The sequence below is a fragment of the Aulonocara sp. 'chitande type north' Nkhata Bay genome, linkage group LG23 (genome assembly GCF_057382095.1).
Source record: "Aulonocara sp. 'chitande type north' Nkhata Bay isolate Kocher_YH1m ecotype deep benthic linkage group LG23, A_spYH_male_GT1.1, whole genome shotgun sequence".
Classification (NCBI taxonomy): domain Eukaryota; kingdom Metazoa; phylum Chordata; class Actinopteri; order Cichliformes; family Cichlidae; genus Aulonocara; species Aulonocara sp. 'chitande type north' Nkhata Bay.
In genome coordinates, this window is record NC_141365.1 from 26,294,287 (window position 1) to 26,312,706 (window position 18,420).

The following is an 18,420-nucleotide window of genomic DNA, read 5'->3' on the forward strand; positions in this document are numbered from 1 at the left end:
CTTCTATAAGTGTAATAGCTGCAGGAATTGTGTAGTAGTACAAACAGCTCTGAGAGGGTGCATCAAAAACTGAACTGTTTGCAGGCAACAGTGAATATTAACTCTGTGCTCTGAGCTGTTCACAGATTTCCATTCTGCCACAAGACTGCAAGCTGGTTTCAGCTTTCTTATTTTCCTGTGAGAATGCAGAATGTTTTTATTCTTAATGCACTGTTAATATTATTGAGCATCACACAGTCAGGAACTTGGGACTCACACATGTCCCAGCTTCCACGTGATAACAGTGTAGGCTGTCCAAATGCCAACAGCTCAGCTCGGCATTTGGGAATTAAAAACTACAAATCCTCATATCCTTGTTTCAAACTAGTCAAGCAGGCGCTCCTCCTCCTCCTCGTCCACCTTTAATGTACATGAAATGGACTCATTAAAATCATGATCAGCCTTCTAGTGAGGGAGTGGGTGGGTTTAAAATTAGCTGCTGAAGTATTTCAAAGACAAACATTATCAGCGTCTTCATAGCAGTAAAGCCAGTGATGGTGATGATGATGGCGGCTGAGACTGGGTTAGTCATCTTCACTGCTTACATGTAAATGAGCTTCTTTATTTCACATCCATGTCCAAAGTAACAGATGGCAGTGACGGCATGGGACTAATGTTAATATTCAGTGATTGTGACTGTTATTCGGCACCGCGCAGGCCGCCAAACTCTGTTATGATGCCAATCTGTTCATGTTCACAGGGAGTTCTGAGCTGGTTGCTTCAAACAGAATAAAGCTTGCTAAATGTCTTTGTTTTCAGTCTTTAACAAACTGGGTTTATAAGAAAATATATTCATTTTTTACCACTTTTGTATCAGCAGAAGGCCAGTTTGAACCTTAGCACACAGAGTGGAAACAGGCACCTTGGTTCTGCTCATTGGCAGTCAGCGTCTTTGGTGTTTCATTCGGTAAAAGTTGTTGAGTCTAAACTCATTTACTAAACTGCATTGGCAGCAGTTAATTCACCGATAGATGTAGTTCTGGTTGCCACATCACTGGTTAAGTTCATGTCAAAGCATCTCAGTTGGATTTAAGTCCACACTTCCAACTATTCCACTCCAAAACCTTATTATATATAACCTATTATTTTAAGAGTGATTACGTTTTTGGTTGGTGCAGTTTGGTGGTGTGTTTCTGCTCATTGTCCTGCTGTATAACCCAAGTGCTCTTGAGCTTCAGGGCATGAATTGATGGTCGGAAATCCTCCTTCAGGATTTTCTGGTAGAGAGCAGAATTCATGGTTCCATCATGTCGTCCTGAAGCAGCAAAGCAACTCCAGACCATCACACTACCACTACCATGTTTGACTGTTGCTGTGATGATCTTTTTATGAAATGCTGTTAGTTTTATGTCAGATGTAACGGGACTCAAACCTTCCACAAGGTTCAGCTTTTGTCTCGTCAGTCCACAGAATATTTTTTTGGGATCATCGAGATGTTTTTGGTAAATGTGAGATGAGCCTTTGTGATCTTTTTGGTCAGCAGTGGTTTTCTCCTTGAGCTCTCCAATGGATGCCATTTTTGCCCAGTCTCTGTCTTATTGTTAAATCAGTGAAATGAAGCCTGCAGTTCTTTAGATGTTGTTTTGGTTTTTTTGTGACCTCCTGGATGAGCCATCGATGCCATCTTGGAGTAATTTTGGTAGGCCAGTTACTCCTGGGAAGTCTTCTCCATGTGTGGATAATGTCTCTCACTGTGATTCACTGGAGTCCCAAAGACTCAGAAATGGCTTTGTAACCTTTCCCGGAGTGATAGATGTTTCTCAGCCGTTTCTTTAGATTGTTGTGTGATGTGTTGCTGTGTGAGATCTTTTAACCTGCTTCATTTTGTCAGGCAGGGTCTGTTTATGTGGTTTATTGATTCAGCAGGTCTGACAGTAATCAGGCCTGAGTGTGACAAGTGAAACTGAAATCAGCTTCCAAAAACTCTGCTTAATTACGGTTCATTTATGATTCACAAGAGCGGGCAATTACTTCTCACACAGGGCCAGGTACATTTGGATAGCTTTTTTATTCCCCTAATAAATGAAACCATCATTAAAAATTTGCATTTTCTTGCATTTACTCGATTTATGAAAAAGTAACTGAAACATAGAGGATTAACTATGTGTCAGCCATTTTCAGGCTGCTCTGCACCATTAAAATCTAGATCCCAAAACTATGGTGTCAGGTCTCAAAATCAAAATACATGTATGTCGACAACATCTAGACTCTGATTTCACCTATTTTTATATATAAAATGATCACATTTAGAGGCGTCGCAATGTCTTTTGTGTCTATGTCTGCTGCCACGCTATCAGCTGAACGTGTGCTGCGTTTATTTCCGCACTTAGAAACAGCAGTTCATGGACTGTTTGTTTGGTGTCCTGAGGAAGAAATCTGAAACAACACAGTCTGGTGACGTGTAGATCACATTTACTTTGCTACAAGTTGGTATTATACGACCACTTTAGTATAATAGAAACCCATACACTGTGGCCTACCAGTGATTTTGCTTTCATTTTCACAAACTCTGAATTTGTTATGTGCATTTGCTGTAGTAAACGCCACTCTTTGAAGTGAAATAAAGGCTGAATAAGCAGGTAATAATGTAGCATTTTGCTGAAGGGCATTTTAGCAAGTGGGCATACAAAGCTGAGTGTTTTAGATTTTCCTGTGGCAGATCTGAAAATTCCTACACACCAAAGCCTTTCTGTCTGTTTGCTTGGTTATGATTCAGTCTTTGACTTCAAGGTTATGCTTTTTAAAAATACCATTTCTGGTGTATTGAATTCTGTATGAGGAGCATAAAAAAAGAGAAAAAGAAGCTTTCTTTCCGATGTCAGCAAATTTTCATGGTGCCAGCTCGATCTTTTTTTAGATGAAAGAAAACTTTCAGTGTCCTGTCATTTTTACAGTGATGCTCGTTGCTCTTACAACTGACTCACTGCAAACACCAGTGTACGACTGCGCTCCCACTCTTCTGACCCCGTGCAAATGGGATTTGACTGATACATATTTATATGATAAAAATGTCCTGAAATAACAAGTTACTTAGCAACAACCAGAATGATCATGGCAGCAACTGAAAATGAGAGAACAGAGAGGGAGAGATAATGAACAGGAGTAAAGCAAGTCGGCATTTACAGTAAATGCATGCTGATTTCAACTTGTTATGGGATATTTATCCCACAGCTGGAAATCCAGTCAGATTCAACTAAAATACACCATATATGAACTCAAAGCAGGTCAAAGCTGACATCCAGTGAACGGCAACAATGCAAGCCCTTTTAATCAGCTGCTTCAAATATCTGCTAGCTACACCTCCTCAGAAATACTGATTATGTGGCAAAGTACCAATAAAGCCATTAGAAAGATGGTAGGCAAGGCTGGAAAACAGGAAAAGGATCATAACACTGATTAACGGTGTTGATGATGCATCTTTAATGTTTACAGCTTAATCTACTAGAGCTCATATTCCTGATTTTAGTGATTTACATTTCACTCCTCCAGAATGAATGCCGTGCTGTAAAACTGTTTAGCTACAGCTCATGAATCAAAGGTCGCCATAGCTGCTTTGTTGGACTTGGTTGACTACATCTCAATAGAGCCCTTGTGACACACAACCTAACCAGTGACTGTACTGTTGTTCTTATTGAAAACACGGACCTAGCTTCCAGTGCAGAAAACCCTGGGTGCAAACCTCAGCACAACCTCAGTAAACACTTTCTGACGAGAAGCTCATGAGCTCGATCACAACTGTTGAAGTCTGATTGATTGCAGTGTGACATTTAAGTTGTAAGTTAGAGTCAAAATAAATAAAGCAAGGTGTGATTTTAAATTTTAAGTTGCTTATGCTACCTGCTGGGCTCATTGCCAACATTTTGGCGCCGATGCGCACAGCTCCACTCAACTGGTTTCCAACTGGTAGCATTCAGGTTATGAGCAAAGTTGCTGAACACATGTCATTTTGGAGTTGAAGGAACATTCTGCAATGACGTCACTATTTGAAGAGAAATGTCTGAATTTTTCTTACAGAAATATGCATTTCTGACTGATCAGGCAACTGACTATGAGTTGCTGCTGACCTGGTCCCTTGCTTCAAAGCAGCCATTTCTAAGCCAACAATATTACAAGTTCATTGCACACAGGAATTCAGTTCATGCTAACACTGTTTTCTCTTGTGTGACGGTAGTATTAGCATGCCTTGGGTTGTTCTGAATCTGCATTCCACTTTGCAACCCACCTTCACCACAGGTTTTCATTTCATGCCATTTCTGACTTAAAATAACATTTACTCTGATCTAAAATGAGATTTATGCCCAATTCTGGTGTTTTTTCTACAAAATACAAAAAAGACACAAATCCACACTCACACTACAACCTGTATGTTATTTCAGACTTTTGTGAGACATAAAGATGTGAAGTGGCAATTTTAATCAAGCAGAAATTTTTATTCCCAAGTTTTGGCCTTTTATTCGTTGCAAGGTAAAGTTTCTACATTTAAACTTGTGGTTTTGCCTTCCACAATTTCAGCTACCGTGACCCATCAAGCCTTTATTTTTCTGGGAGGTTTGGCACCACATAGCAGAGTGTTGTAGGGGTAGAAAAAGAGATATTGATGCAAGAAGAACTTTTTTCCACCATTTTTTCCACCATGTATCTGAGGAAACACTCCGCATATTTCTTTGCATAAGTTCCTTCTCTTATCGAAACTACCTCCTGCCAGATTAGCCCCATCCTGCTGATGTGGGACTGCAGCAATACGGGATTATACTTCGGCTGGCTGTTCCTCTGCCTGTCTGAGGGATCTGCCGGCAACCTAGATGTGCTTTGCATAAACTGCGAGCAACAATGAAGCTCTTTAGTGTTGTGTCTCTGTCTCTGCATTTAACTGAGAAAATTAATGAAAAAAATATAAAGAGGTCACAAAAAAATGATCACCGCTGTGATCACTTCATATCACTGACAAATACAGAAACTGGCTTTGTCTAATGAGGGCTTGAGTTTCCTTCTATATGATGTTTAACCTCATAATCTACGTTATTTTGTCAGAAAATGTATTCTATAGTGTGAAGAAATTAATTCCCATGTTTATATAGTAACAGTAGGTGTCTTATTGTGTGTTGTAGCACTGGAAAAAGAGGTGTAAGCAGAGGTGTAAAAGACTAGCACCACATGAATGTATATGTGGAAATAATACAGACCAAAGCACAATAATCTTTACTTTAAACTTGTATATATTATTTAAGCACTTGCTGCAATTAAAATCCTGAAATGTTATTATTCACAGTTAAAGTGTCATGGTGGCTATATCTGTCTCTTATATACTGTCTGTTCTCTGTTACTGCATTTTAATTGTTTGTTGACTCCATCTAGAGACTACAGAAACGCTCATCATCATTACCAAAGTTCCAGAGAGTTCATTCAGTTTAATTCAAATCAGTTTTATTTACATGGTGCCAAATCACAACAACATTCACCTCAGAGCACTTTATATCGTAAGGTAAAGACACTAAAATAATACAGAGAAAACCCCAAGAATCATATGAGCACCTATGAGCAAGCGCTTTGGCGACAGTATGAACGAAAAACTCCCTTTTAACAGGAAGAAACCTCTGGAAGAACAAGGCTCAGGGTGGGACTAATGATTAAAAGCAGAGTGGTGTATAAACACATGATGAGTGAAGGAGAAACACTCAGTGCATTATGGGAAGCCCTCATTATGGGGCGGTGGATTTTTTCCCTTCAACTTGATCCATTCTCTTCAAGTTGATTCAATAAAATGGCAGCAGAAGCTGAAGTGGGTGGAAATAAACATCAGTACTGAGCAGGCCAGTCATAGTGACTGTAAGCTGCACTGATGCGAAATGTAATTACACTTCAAAGGAAGTGCATTTCAAGCTACAGCTTAAGGTTTCAGAAGGGTTTGCAGTGGATTACGCAGAAGCATAAATCCACTGTCAGGTCAAGATTTTACTACAAAGTCTAAGTATCTCCTCAACAAAAACTTAACTTTATAAAATTACTGGAAACTGTCAGTGCTACCTCTGAGCCTCCTAGTAGACACACCTGTGGTATCACCAAAAATTGATTCTGTTCATCTGGACGTAGCGTTTTCAATGGGAGAAATGTTTCGTCACTCATCCAAGTGACTTCTTTAGTCTCAGCTGACTGCAGGTTTCCCCAATCGTATAAACAGTACATTTGCGTAATGACTGAAACCAGCCCACTGAAGGAACAATGGGCTGGGAGGTCAGTTCCTTGATCATAATTATGCAAATTCTCATGACCATTGATTGACAACCACTGACCAAAACCCACTGATCAAAGACCATTGATCAATGGCCATGAGTACCATTCACAGAGAGTTGGGGAATGGCTGCAATCACAGCATTGTAAGATGGTGACAGATGTCCCCTTAGGCCGCTCCTCGATTCAGAGATGGTCTTTCCCTTTTCACGTAAATGACCTCCTTGACTCCGCGCTCAAACCAGCGTTCCTCCCTGTCCAAGATGTGTACTTCCTCATCATTCAAAGAGTGTCCACTGGCCTGTAGGTGTAAATAGACTGCCTATTTATGCTGATGAGTTAGCTCTTCTGTGTTGTGCCATCCGCTTCGCCAGAGGTTGTTTGGTTTCCCCAATGTATAAATCCTGGCAATCCTCCTGGCACTTAACAGCGTACACTATGTTACTCTGTTTGTGTCGGGGGACCCGATCCTTGGGGTGGACCAGTTTTTGGTGCAGCGTGTTTTTGGGTTTAAAAGCCACAGAGGAAAAAATACATCTCAACTGCTCCGATACTCCTGACACATACGGGATCACTACAGCTTTTCACTTGGGCAGCGGTCGTCCTTCTCTCCTGGATCAGCTGGAGCTTTCTTTAGGTGTCTTTCCAGCTTTGAGAAAAGTCCAGCTGGGATAACCACATTTACTCAGGGCCTTCTTGATGTGCCGTTCTTCTGCCTCCCTGGCCACTGTGTCTGTGGGGATGGTGTTCGCTCTGTGTTGTAGCGTCCTGATGATGCCCAGTTTGTGCTCCAGTGGATGATCAGAGTCAAACCTTAAATACTGATCCGTATGCGTAGGTTTACGGTACACATCAGCTTTTAGATGTCCCCCATTACTGATGGAAATCTCACAGTCTAAGAAGGCTAACCTGCCACTTTTCATATCCTCCCTGGTGAATTTGATGTGTTGGTCCACCGAGTTAATGTGATCCGTGAATTGTGGTACATCCTGAGATTTGATTTTCACCCAGGTGTCATCCACATATCTGAACCAGTGACTTGGTGGTGTTCCAGGGTAGGATAGCAAAGCCCTTTTTTCCACTTCTTCCATGTACAAATTGGCCATGATGGGTGAAACTGGGGAGCCTATGGCACACCCATGTTTCTGCCTGTAGAACTGGCCTTTGTATGTGAAATAGGTGGAATTAAGACACAGTTCCAAAAGCAAACACACTTGGTTGATGCTGAGAGTGGTCCTGTTGCTGAGGTTGGGGTCATCCTGTAATCTCTTACGATCTACCTCCAACGTTTCCGTGACTGGGGCGCAAGTGAAGAGAGATGTAACAACGTACGAGACCATGGTTTCATCTGCCTCCATCATGACATCTCTCACCTTCTCAACAAAATCCAAAGTGTACTGGATGTGGTGCTCAGAGCTGCCTACCAACGGGTTGAGGATCAAAGTCAGAGACTTGGAGGTGTTATAGGTGACCGAGTTGATCATGCGGACAATCGGTCTTAAAGGTGCACCCTGTTTATGTGTCTTCGGTAAACCATACAGACTTGGTGTAGATTCCCCTGGGTACAGCCTGTGGTATGAGGTCCGGTCGATAGCATTGTCTTGTTCTAACTGCTTCAGACAGTCCATCATCCTCTTCCTGTAACCACTTCCTGGGTCTCGTTTCAGGGGCTCATAAGTATTTTCATCACTGAGCAGTGACAAAATTTTCTCATGATAGTCTTTCTGGTTTAGCAATACTGTGCACCTAATCTTGTCTGCCGGAAGGATGATAATGTTGTTGTCATTACTAAGTGATGTGAGTGCCTTCCTCTCCTCCATTGTGATGTTGGATGCTGGGGGCTTTGATTGAGGAACTGACCTCCCAGCCCATTATTCCTTCTAGTTTCAGTCATTGTGCAAATGTACTGTTTATAAGATTGGGGGAACCTGAAGTCAGCTGAGACTGAAGAAGTCACTTGGATGAGTGACGAACCGTTTCTCCCACTGAAAACACTACGTCCAGATGAACAGAATCAACCTTTGGAGATTTACTTACCTGGATGATTGAGCATGCATCAATATCTGTGGTATCAGTTTTAAAATTCTACATCACTGCATTCTCAAGTTATCACATCTACAACTTTCAGAAAATTCGAACTCTTACGTTGAGGTCCAGGTCATTGAGATTTGAACTCGTCCAAGATTTATAGTGGATCCGCCTATAGTAACAATTTGAAGCTTTTTACCTTAAATATTTCCTTTTTTTAGGAGTATTTAATTTAATTTATTTATTTATTTAGGACAGTGCATGTTAATGAACATACATGTAAAAAGAATTACATGAATGTAAACATACCAGATTATAGCCAAGTGCTAATTTCCATCTGTTGTCCATAAAACATAAAAAATAGACATAATAATTCATAAGAAATTCAAAATTCATTCATAATAAAAACTCCATCACCAAGCTCACACATACACATCATTCTATTCCCAAATAAAATATTAAAACTATACAACTTATACATGATCACACACTTGATTTGTCCGTAACCAGTTTTTAACCTGTGCCTTAAACAAGTTGAATGTCGAGCATTCTCTAATGGATTGAGGAAGACTGTTCCACAGATGGCCACCCTGGACAGAGAGGACGTTCTGCCCAAATGCTGTCCGTCTGTGGGGTATAAACAAGTCTCCTTGGGTTGTAGCTCGAGTGGTCCTGTCTGAGCTTTCTTTATGCCTAATGAACTGCTTTAGTGGTGGTGGAGCAAGGGAGTGTAAGACTTTATATATTAAACACACTCTTTTAAGTTTCACTAAGTTATTGAAGTTCAGTAATTTATGTTTTTTTTTAACACATGACAGTGGTGGTGGGAAGTCAGTTTTTTGTCAAGTAGTTTTAAACTTCTTTTATAAATGTTTTCAATAGTTTTAAGTGTTGTTGGACAAGCAAGTGACCAGGACGTCAAACAATAGTCCATATGAGAGATGATCATTGAGTAAAAATACGTTTTTGCAACAGTCATATTTAAATTATTACGTATATGGTTAAAATTTCGATTATTACATTTAAGTACCTGGGACACTTTATTTATGTGACTCTTGAAGGATAATATTGGGTCTAGAATGACCCCAAGATATTTAAATTCTGGAGCTAATTCAAGCTCTACTCCATCCAGGAATATGTTTGACTGCTTCAAGTTTAAGGGGCGTTTTGAAAAATACATACAGACAGTTTTTGAGGTGTTCAACATTAGGCATGAGTCCTCCAGTCAGCTATGCATTAATGCTAAAGCAGCTGCAAGATCTTTTGCCACCTGCTGGACACTATTTGCTTGCGTATATGTAACTGCATCATCCGCATACATTTGAGTAAATATATTTGGACAGACTTCAGGTAAGTTATTGATAAAAAGAGAGAACAATAAGGGCCCAAGAACAGATCCTTGAGGAACCCCTGTATCACAGTCTAAATATGGAGATTTAACCCCGTCCAACACCACACACTGTTTCCTGAGAGAGATATGAGGCAAACTACTGAAGAGCTTGACTGGAGATATTAAACTGAGTCAATCTGGACAACAATATCTGATGGTTTACAGAGTCGAAAGCCTTCTTCAGATCTAAAAATACAGCTCCAACACAGGAACTCTTGTCCAGCAAGCTTTTCAAGTTCTCCACTAACATACACAGTATCTGTGGAGTGATGTGCCCGAAAGCCAAACTGCAATGGATGTAATGAGGGTTGGGTGTTTTCTAGGTGAGCAGTGAGGAGTTTAACCACCCACTTCTCAGCTATTTTAGATACGACCGGGAGTATGCTTATGGGCGATAATTAGCCATGTCAGTCTTCACACCTGCTTTGAAAATTGGTGTAACTGCAGCAATTTTCCAATCTGTTGGAACAATGGAGTCTTGGAAAGACATTGAAAACATGAGTTGTTGGACGTAAAAGTAAATTCATATGTTCCTTTAGGAAATTTGTGTTAATTCCATATACATCAAGTGCTTTAGATTGTTTTAAACCTGTAATTAGTTTAACAACTTCAGTGTCTGAAATATGAGTAATGGTAAACAAATTTTGACCAGCATCATTCACATTATCAGAGCATACGACTGAGTCAAAGCTCTGACTGATCTCCTTAACAGATGAAATAAAGAAAGTGTTTAAGTTACTGGCAATAGATAGAGGCTCTCTAACAATAGAGCTATTTACATAAAGTTCAATTGTATTTTTGCTTTTGTTTGAATGACGGCCAAGTAATTTATTTAGGTGTTGCCAGATAATTTTACCATTACCTTTGGCTCTTTCAATTATATTTATAAAAAAATTTGCTTTGGCCCATCTCAAACTTCTTGTTACTTTGTTCCGCATTGAAGTAAATCTCTGTCTATCCAGAGTTAGACCTGTTTTCAGGAACTGTTTTAGTAATTGATCTCTTGTTTTAATTAGATTCTTGCACTCTTTGTTTAACCAGGGCAGATTAGATGTTGTCTTTATTTTTTGTTGACCTCTAATAGAGTATGTTGATATAACATCCTTGACAATGTCAGTGAAGTGACTGCTGCAGAATTGTGGATCATCACTACACAATAAACGCTCCCAGTTAGCTGATGCTAATGCTTCTGCTACATTTTGTCGCTGACTTCTTGGTATAAATTCATAAAAGGTTCTCCTATTAGTTGAACTATGAAAGTGATTCTTAACCCGTGATTTTATAAGTTTTCTAGAAAATAATATAAAATTGTGGTCTGAAATACCAGTGATAAAATTATAAGATTTAATAATTTGCTCGGGCTTATTACTGAAAACCAGATCTATTTTAGTTCTAGAGTGTCTCGTTATTCTTGTGGGTTGTTCAATGTGTTGAGTAAAGTTTAAAGTCTCCATTATGTCCTTGAGTGTTTTTCTGTCCTTTTAACAGTCCCAGTTGACATTAAAATCTCCCATTACAAGTATTTCATTAGACTTATTATTTATAGTATGATATTTAAGTAATATCTGTAGTTGTTCATAAAAAATATTCTTTGCAGAAGGAGGGCGATATAAACAGATCAACGTAAATGACATTTCTGGGGAAAGAGTGATTTTAACAGAAATATGTTCTATTTCAACATCTATTGGTGAACTAAGTAAAGAGCAATCCAGGTGTTTTTTTACATACACAAGTATTCCTCCTCCTCTTGTTCCAATTCTATCCCTTCTGAATACTGTGTACTCTGGAAAGACAACCACAGATCCAGGAGAAGAACTTGTGAGCCAAGATTCAGAGATACCCAAAATAGAAATAATGGAATTGCTTAGAATATGTTCCAGTTGCTCGTGCTTTGGTAACATACTGCGAATGTTAATGTGTCCACATAGAAGCCCCTTTGGTTTATTTTTAGTGTCCCAGATTACTTTAGCCTGATTAAATGTCTTGCAGATCTTTGTTCCCCTGTAACTTTTAATAGCAGGATTTCTTGTCCTTTTCTTGACAATGCTATGAGCATTTAATGATAAGAAACCCTTTACCGGAGACTGTAGTCAAGGCAGCTGAAATGGAGTCCCAGGCAGCCGAGGAAGAAACCCATGCAACTGAGGCGGAGGCTCAGGCAGCCGAGGCAATAACCCAGGCAACTGAGGTGGAGGCCCAAGCAGCTGAGGTGGTAACCCAAACAGCAGAAGCGGAGGCCCGGACAACAGGGGCATAAACACTATTAGTTGTAGATGTAGCCTTACTAACTGGGACGGTGGTTGGAGCACAGTTAGTTGAGGTGGAAAGCAATGCAGAGATAGCTGTGCCCATAGGCTAACTAGGCTAATTAGTTGTAGCCATTCCAAATCACTGATGTTTGAATTAGGTCCAGGATTTAGTTCTATATCACCAGCCAAAAGTAGCATCAGAACAAGTTTCAGAATCTCCAGGGACAATTGTGACGTATTTAATTGTTCATGTTTACCTGGGGGTGGTCTAGCATGACCAAAATCCAAGAATCTTGTCAACAAAAGATGTTGACTCCATTTGGCTGAGAAAATGGTATAATTATCCAGCTTTCTTGGACCTGTCGAACTCCACAGAAGATAAAAATGTATAAAAACAAAAAGACAAGTTGATGTCAAGATCCAGGGGTTTTTAGATGTTTTTTTAGGTGGTTTTTTTTTTGTGGCAAAAGCACAGGACCTGCCAAGCTGTGTGTCTGCACCCTAGCAGCCATCTTGATCCAAGATGTAAAAAGGGAAAGATTTTATATTTTATATTAAAACAAAATTTCTACTACTGGCTCCACATGGAGATTTATTTGATACAACTCATTCACGGAAAAGCGTGCAGCGCATTGTTTTGTGCGGCATCTTAACTTTAAGGTCAGGTAGACCGTGCTGCACGTATGGTTTCTTTTCTGGTTATCTTTATCTTTAGGCACTATGTTATTAGTAGCCTGTCACAAAAACATGTTGTTTGTTCTCATTTAGTTGAATCTGTGAAAAATACCAAAGATAACACGGTTTTAAGGACATAAAATGGTCTTATTGCACCAAAAAGATAATTCCAAAAGAGCTATTTGCTGAAAACTGTGCATATCTCAGCATGATGTGCAGTGTGTCCCCCAGCATTTGAGGAAACAGGACAAGTAAAGGACAAAAGAAGATAAAATACTATCTTGAGCTGGTGAACAGACTTTTGCATACTATATATTACGTAAATTTCTACTTGTAATTGAAATCGAAGGAGACAGGCCCATTGGTAAGATATCCAGTGAATCTGTGTTATCCATCCCCACTCTACATGCATACACCGTTAGAACAAAGAAATAGAACAAAATAATCTCTGAGGTCCTGAGTGATCGGTGAGGTTGCCAAACAGTCTTACAATATCAAGGAAATAAAACCGGTTTGTTAGCTGGTTAAAATACTGAAAGGGGGGGGGGGGGGGGGGGGGATTTCTGTCCCTCAAGATGACAACAATGCTTTACCTTGGATTTAAAAAAAAAAATGGAATCAGACTTTGCTGACAACCAGAGCCAATATTAGTGCATGTTTTTATTGGCTGACAGCACTTTGGGGTCTTTAAGGTGTCAGTCAGCCCCAAACAAAAAAAAATCACAAATAAAGTCAGCCACACAGACTTTGAGCCAGAGTGTTTACTTTCATTTCTAATAATAAAGGAAAGAATGTGACTCTTTTCAGACTTTATGTAGCTGGGGTCACTTCATGTCCTTGGAGCTGTCATAGTAATGCTCCAATTCTGCCTTTAAATTACATGGGTGATCACTTAAAGGGAGAGCTCACCCCAGAATCAAAGCGTTTTCCTTCTGGACTGTAGTGCAAACAATACTTGAATTGCTTTGCTGTGAGTTGTACAGAAGAAAAAGAAGAAGAAGGGTGGCTTGAAGTGCTCAAAGTGCCACAGAAATTCATTTGAAAAACTCTGCAGACATGTCTCTTTCCATCTGTGAGCATTTTCATGTAGGAGAAATTTTCTTTCTGCAAAACTACACTTAGCTATCATATATATCTGTATAAGACTAAGGTGTGAACACTGATAAGAGACCAGACATTCCTACTTAGTGTGACACCATCAGCTCATCTCCAGTATTTGGTCAATATTTTCTTGTATAATTTTATTTTGCAGTTTTGCCACTACAGAGGATTTTAAGTCAAGCAACCAAGATGTGATTGAAGCTTTAAATCAAGGGTGTCCAGGGGTTTCACAAATATTCTGCAGTAGCTTTTTAGGAATTACAGTCATTTTTATGCAAACCGCCCCATTTTCAGCAACTGAAGACTAATTTTACATAAAAGGATTGCTTCCAAACTTGGATGAAAATACTTTGCATTCAAGAATCCACAGACATCACCATATAGTGTTTCCTCCTCTGATGCTCATGCCCTGCTGGGTCTTTACTGCAGACACCTTTAGTTGCTGCTTGTTTGTGGGTAGTGTGGAGCAGGGAAATTATTTTACTGCTATTGGTAAATAATCATCATTATTACTATTGCATTAATAATATAATCTGCAGCATTGATATTGTATTCAGAGGTTTAAACAGTGTGTGTGTCTTTCAGAAAGACTAAGTTGCAGTTGACAGGAAGTTGCAGAGAGTTTGCAGGAGTGAAAGCAGAGTCTAAGTTATTCTGAGGAGCAGGTTAGACGAGGCTATTTGAATTACTAGGTTATTCAAATTGTCTGTTATACTTTTATATTCTTTTAGAGGTTCTTGATTAAAACATTTATTCAACATAGTACATATAGTTTCAGTTAGGTTATTACACATAAGGATGAGCCTCTGGTCTGGTAAAAGGTCAGAAGTGCAACGGGTGAATTGAGAGAGCATTTGAGGACGACACACACACACACACACACACACACACACACACACACACACACACACACACACTCAGTTAGAGAGAATCATTTATAGGTGGAAGTTTAATCATGTTTTGCTTGGGGTTGCAAAAAGAGCAGTTTGTCGCAGAACTGCTGCTGAGGTGTCAAGATGACAAGAGAGCATCCGGCAGTGACAGGAAGTACTGGCCATGAAGATAGAAGACAACGTTCTTTTAAACTGTGTTAAAAGTCATTGTGGTTTTGATTTGACGTATGTATGTATTCTGTCTGTGACGTATGAAGGGGCGTCATTAATTCAAACCCTGATGCTATAAAAATCTGTGTATGCTTTGATTAGGTCGAAGATTAATTCCTGTCTTCCCATGCGTGTATTCATTAAAATCAATTGTTTGACCAAGATCTTCTGGACCTGGTTGTTTGTACTCTCCTTCCTCAATTATGTGAACCTTAACAGTATCTCTGCCTTTTACTTTCCTATTTAATAACTGAAATACTCCTCTTTTGGGTTAACATCATGTGACTGGCTTGGTCATTGAAGAATAGACCTTTCACCATCAACAAAAAAATTGTCACTCAGCAAGTAGTTAGCAAGTGTTTGCAGACTAGTTGGCATCTCCCATAAAAACTTCTAGCAACCCCCAGCATCCAGAAACTGCTTCACAACTGTTTGGGAAACACACATTGTTCCTTATCAATGAGTGTCTACCATATGACAATGACCAACCGGTCTCTAGGCCTGTGTGACTGGGGCTTTAGCAGTCAACTTCACAGCAACCCCCCCAGCAACCAGTTGCCAATTGATCAGTGAAGACATTTTATCCCTAGCAACAGGTGGTTGCCAAGTTGCTAGCTGGACTCTAGGCCTTTGGGGCATCAGCTCTGTAAAATCTGAACCATGAAATAATTGCAAGAAAATTAATTTTTTGTTTTGAAAATTCAGTGTTTATTTAACCTTCTGACACTTAAAAAAAAAAATTATAAATGCGGATACATAAGTTTTAATTTGTATAGTTTGTGCTACATTTGGCAATTTTGTGCAATTCAAAAATGCTTAAAACGCATTTTGCGGAGAAAAAGTGACACTGATGATGTAGTGATCTCAAAAACTCACAAAAACTCATGTATCAAATATTTTACACTTGGCATTACAGGGTCAAATCTTCTGGATTGTTCCAACAACAGTTAAATTTACAGCCCTGATGCTTTTAAATGTAACAAAGCAAAGCAAATCTAATAAACCATTCAAGAACCACTCTGTGTAGAGTACTTCATTTATTGTTGAGATCAACAAGGTGAGTGTGTTTCATAATGAAATGGCTATCTTCTGCTGTTTTTTATTTATTTTATATATTTTATTCATGTTAGTGTATACGTGTATAAAGGTTAGGGTCACAGTGAAGTTTAAGACTGAGGGAGTGGGTGCGTCATTTTAGCAAGCAAAAACTAAGATTTGTCATTTTGAAGAATTATGGAGCATTACTATGAAGCTTTGTAAAAATAAATAAATAAGCAGCAGTTGTTAGGATGAGCCTGAAAGCTAAAAGTAACTCTGGCAGCTTCATTTATAAGCTGGTTCAGATGCGTTTTAGAGGTGTCAGTGCGGTGCAGTGGTAATTAAAGGTGTGAAAGTTCTTTGAGGATGAGAAGTAAGAGCTGATAAAGATTAGAAACAACCTTAACACAATGAAAAGAAAGGAAAATCAGCCCTACCTTGATATCCTTGACAGGTTGACACTCAATCTGATGGGAGACTGATGCAGTTTGGTTCATTGTTGTTCCACAAATTCCACCAAATGCTCCTTTATCTAAAAACAGGATCACAAAAAAAAGATTAAATAAAATTCCTGGCCAAGTTTCCTTCGTCTCCCCCTTCAGCTGCTTCTCAGCTCCGAGCTGACCACGCCACCAATCTGGTGCTGATATCAAATACTAAGAGGCTGCAGAGCTTCTTCGTTGGAAACGCTCTTCCTCGTCTCTAGCTCCACTAGAGACAACACATTTAAGCACACAATCTGTTTTCCCTCCTTTGTTGCTCTCTCTCTGGCAGTAAATGCTCTCAGTGCATTTGAAAGCAGTTCCTCCCTCCCTCTCGTTTCTTCTTTTTCTTCTTCTCTTTCCCTCTATGGCAACTACGAGCTGCTTCGGCTGACAGACAGTTCATAAACCAGGATGTTTGCCAGTGCCTCCCACATGCGAAGATGTTCCTTCATCAGAATGCAAATTTGCTTCAGGCAAAGATTTTGCAGGCGTTTGGTTAAAGTGTTTCTCACACATCAAAGCTTCTTTCAGCGTTTCTTTTCTTTTCTTTTTCTTTTCTTGGAGGACTCGCATTGATGAATTCATGTTCAGCTTTGACCCAGTGAGAACCCGCCGCTGTTTGAGCGTTTATTTCAGCTGAAAGTTGGGTGACGGTTTGTTTTCAGTGAACACACAAAAAGAATACACTTCACTTTAAAAGCAACGCAAAGAAAGACTCTTGATGGATCTACAAAAAGCACAATGGAAAATAATTCAACAAATCCTCCCACCCAAATGCCATTTATAGGAGGTCTGTGAGAAGGTAGTTAGAGAAGAAAAAACAGAGGCCATATTTTATTACATGCATATGCATATTTTGGTGAATGTGTTTAGCCATTTTTTTATTAAGAGGCATTAGAACTTTATTAGAGCCACAGACTGTATATAAAAGATGGGCATTGCCAACGTGAAGTCACCAATTGGTTTGTGAAGCCCCATCTTGAGGCCTTGAGATGTCCCACTGGGTGGATTTAACTGAGAAGTCAAAGGGACAATCTTACAACTTAAATGTAATGATTGGGATGACAAACTCACCAGTTCAAGACAGAAGCAGGCTCATTTTCCCATAGAATTAGAAACGGCCAGAAATGATTCGCCCCCTGCTGGCCATCAGAAGAAATGCTGGTTTAAAACACTACAACATTGACTTCCCTTCTTAGACCCAGCAGCACTTCACTTTAACATTTGAAAAGCAATTATAAAAACTTTTAAAAGTTAACTTTTCTTTAGCTTAGCTAGTATAAAAAAGTTAAAAGGAAAATGGGAATTCCATCCATTTTCTCCCACTTATTCTCTCCCAGAATCCAGACGCAGGCCAGCAGCCTACGCAAAGAAGCCCAGACCTCCTTTCACCATCCGGGGGAACACTGAGTCTCTCTGAATCTCTGCAGCATGTCCTGGGTCTAACTCTCGGTCTCCTTACAGTAGGACAAGCCTGAACCACCTTACCTTGCTCCTTTCGATATGGAGAAGTACTGTCTCTACTTTGAGTCCCTACCAAATAAGCAATCTCATTCTTTTGGTTATTACCAAAAAAAGTGGGTCCAATTTGTTCTCTGCTCCCCTCACTTGTGAACAAGACCCTCAGATACTACATACCTGGGCACTCGGCCCTTTTCAAGCTGTCACACTTGGCTCAGAATTGTTCCAGCATGAGCTGGAGGCCACCACCTGATGAAGCCAACAGAACCATGTCGTCTGCAAAAAACATAGACGAAATTCTGAGGCCACCAAAGTGAAAACCTTTCTCTACTTGGCTTTGCCTAGAAATTCTGTCCTTGAAATTATGAGCAGAATTGGTGACAAAAGGCAGGCCTGGTGAACTCAAACACTATGTGGACCAAGCTCTCATTGCAGTCATACCGGAATCGAATGGCTCGTAGCAGTAGCAGTGAGCCAGACACCCATCGATGTGGGCCAGACACCGCATCCTCCCAAAGCACCTCCCACAGGCTGTCCTGAGGGATGCAGCTGAATGCTGTCTCCAGATCATCAAAACACTTGTATACTTTACACACAAACTTCCACCCACAGTCGAGTATCCT

At 39.8% G+C, this 18,420-nt stretch overlaps 1 protein-coding gene across 1 annotated transcript in view; it reads right to left on the minus strand.

Moving 5' to 3' along the window:
- LOC147301972 (inactive dipeptidyl peptidase 10-like) overlaps positions 1-16,675 on the minus strand; it is a 122,120-nt gene extending 105,445 nt beyond the window's left edge. The window contains exon 1 of the mRNA XM_086282310.1: positions 16,289-16,675. Coding sequence (XP_086138436.1) covers positions 16,289-16,348 — 60 coding nt within the window. The 5' untranslated portion in view covers positions 16,349-16,675. The remainder of the gene's footprint in view (positions 1-16,288) is intronic.
- Between the last annotated feature and the right edge of the window lie 1,745 nt (positions 16,676-18,420).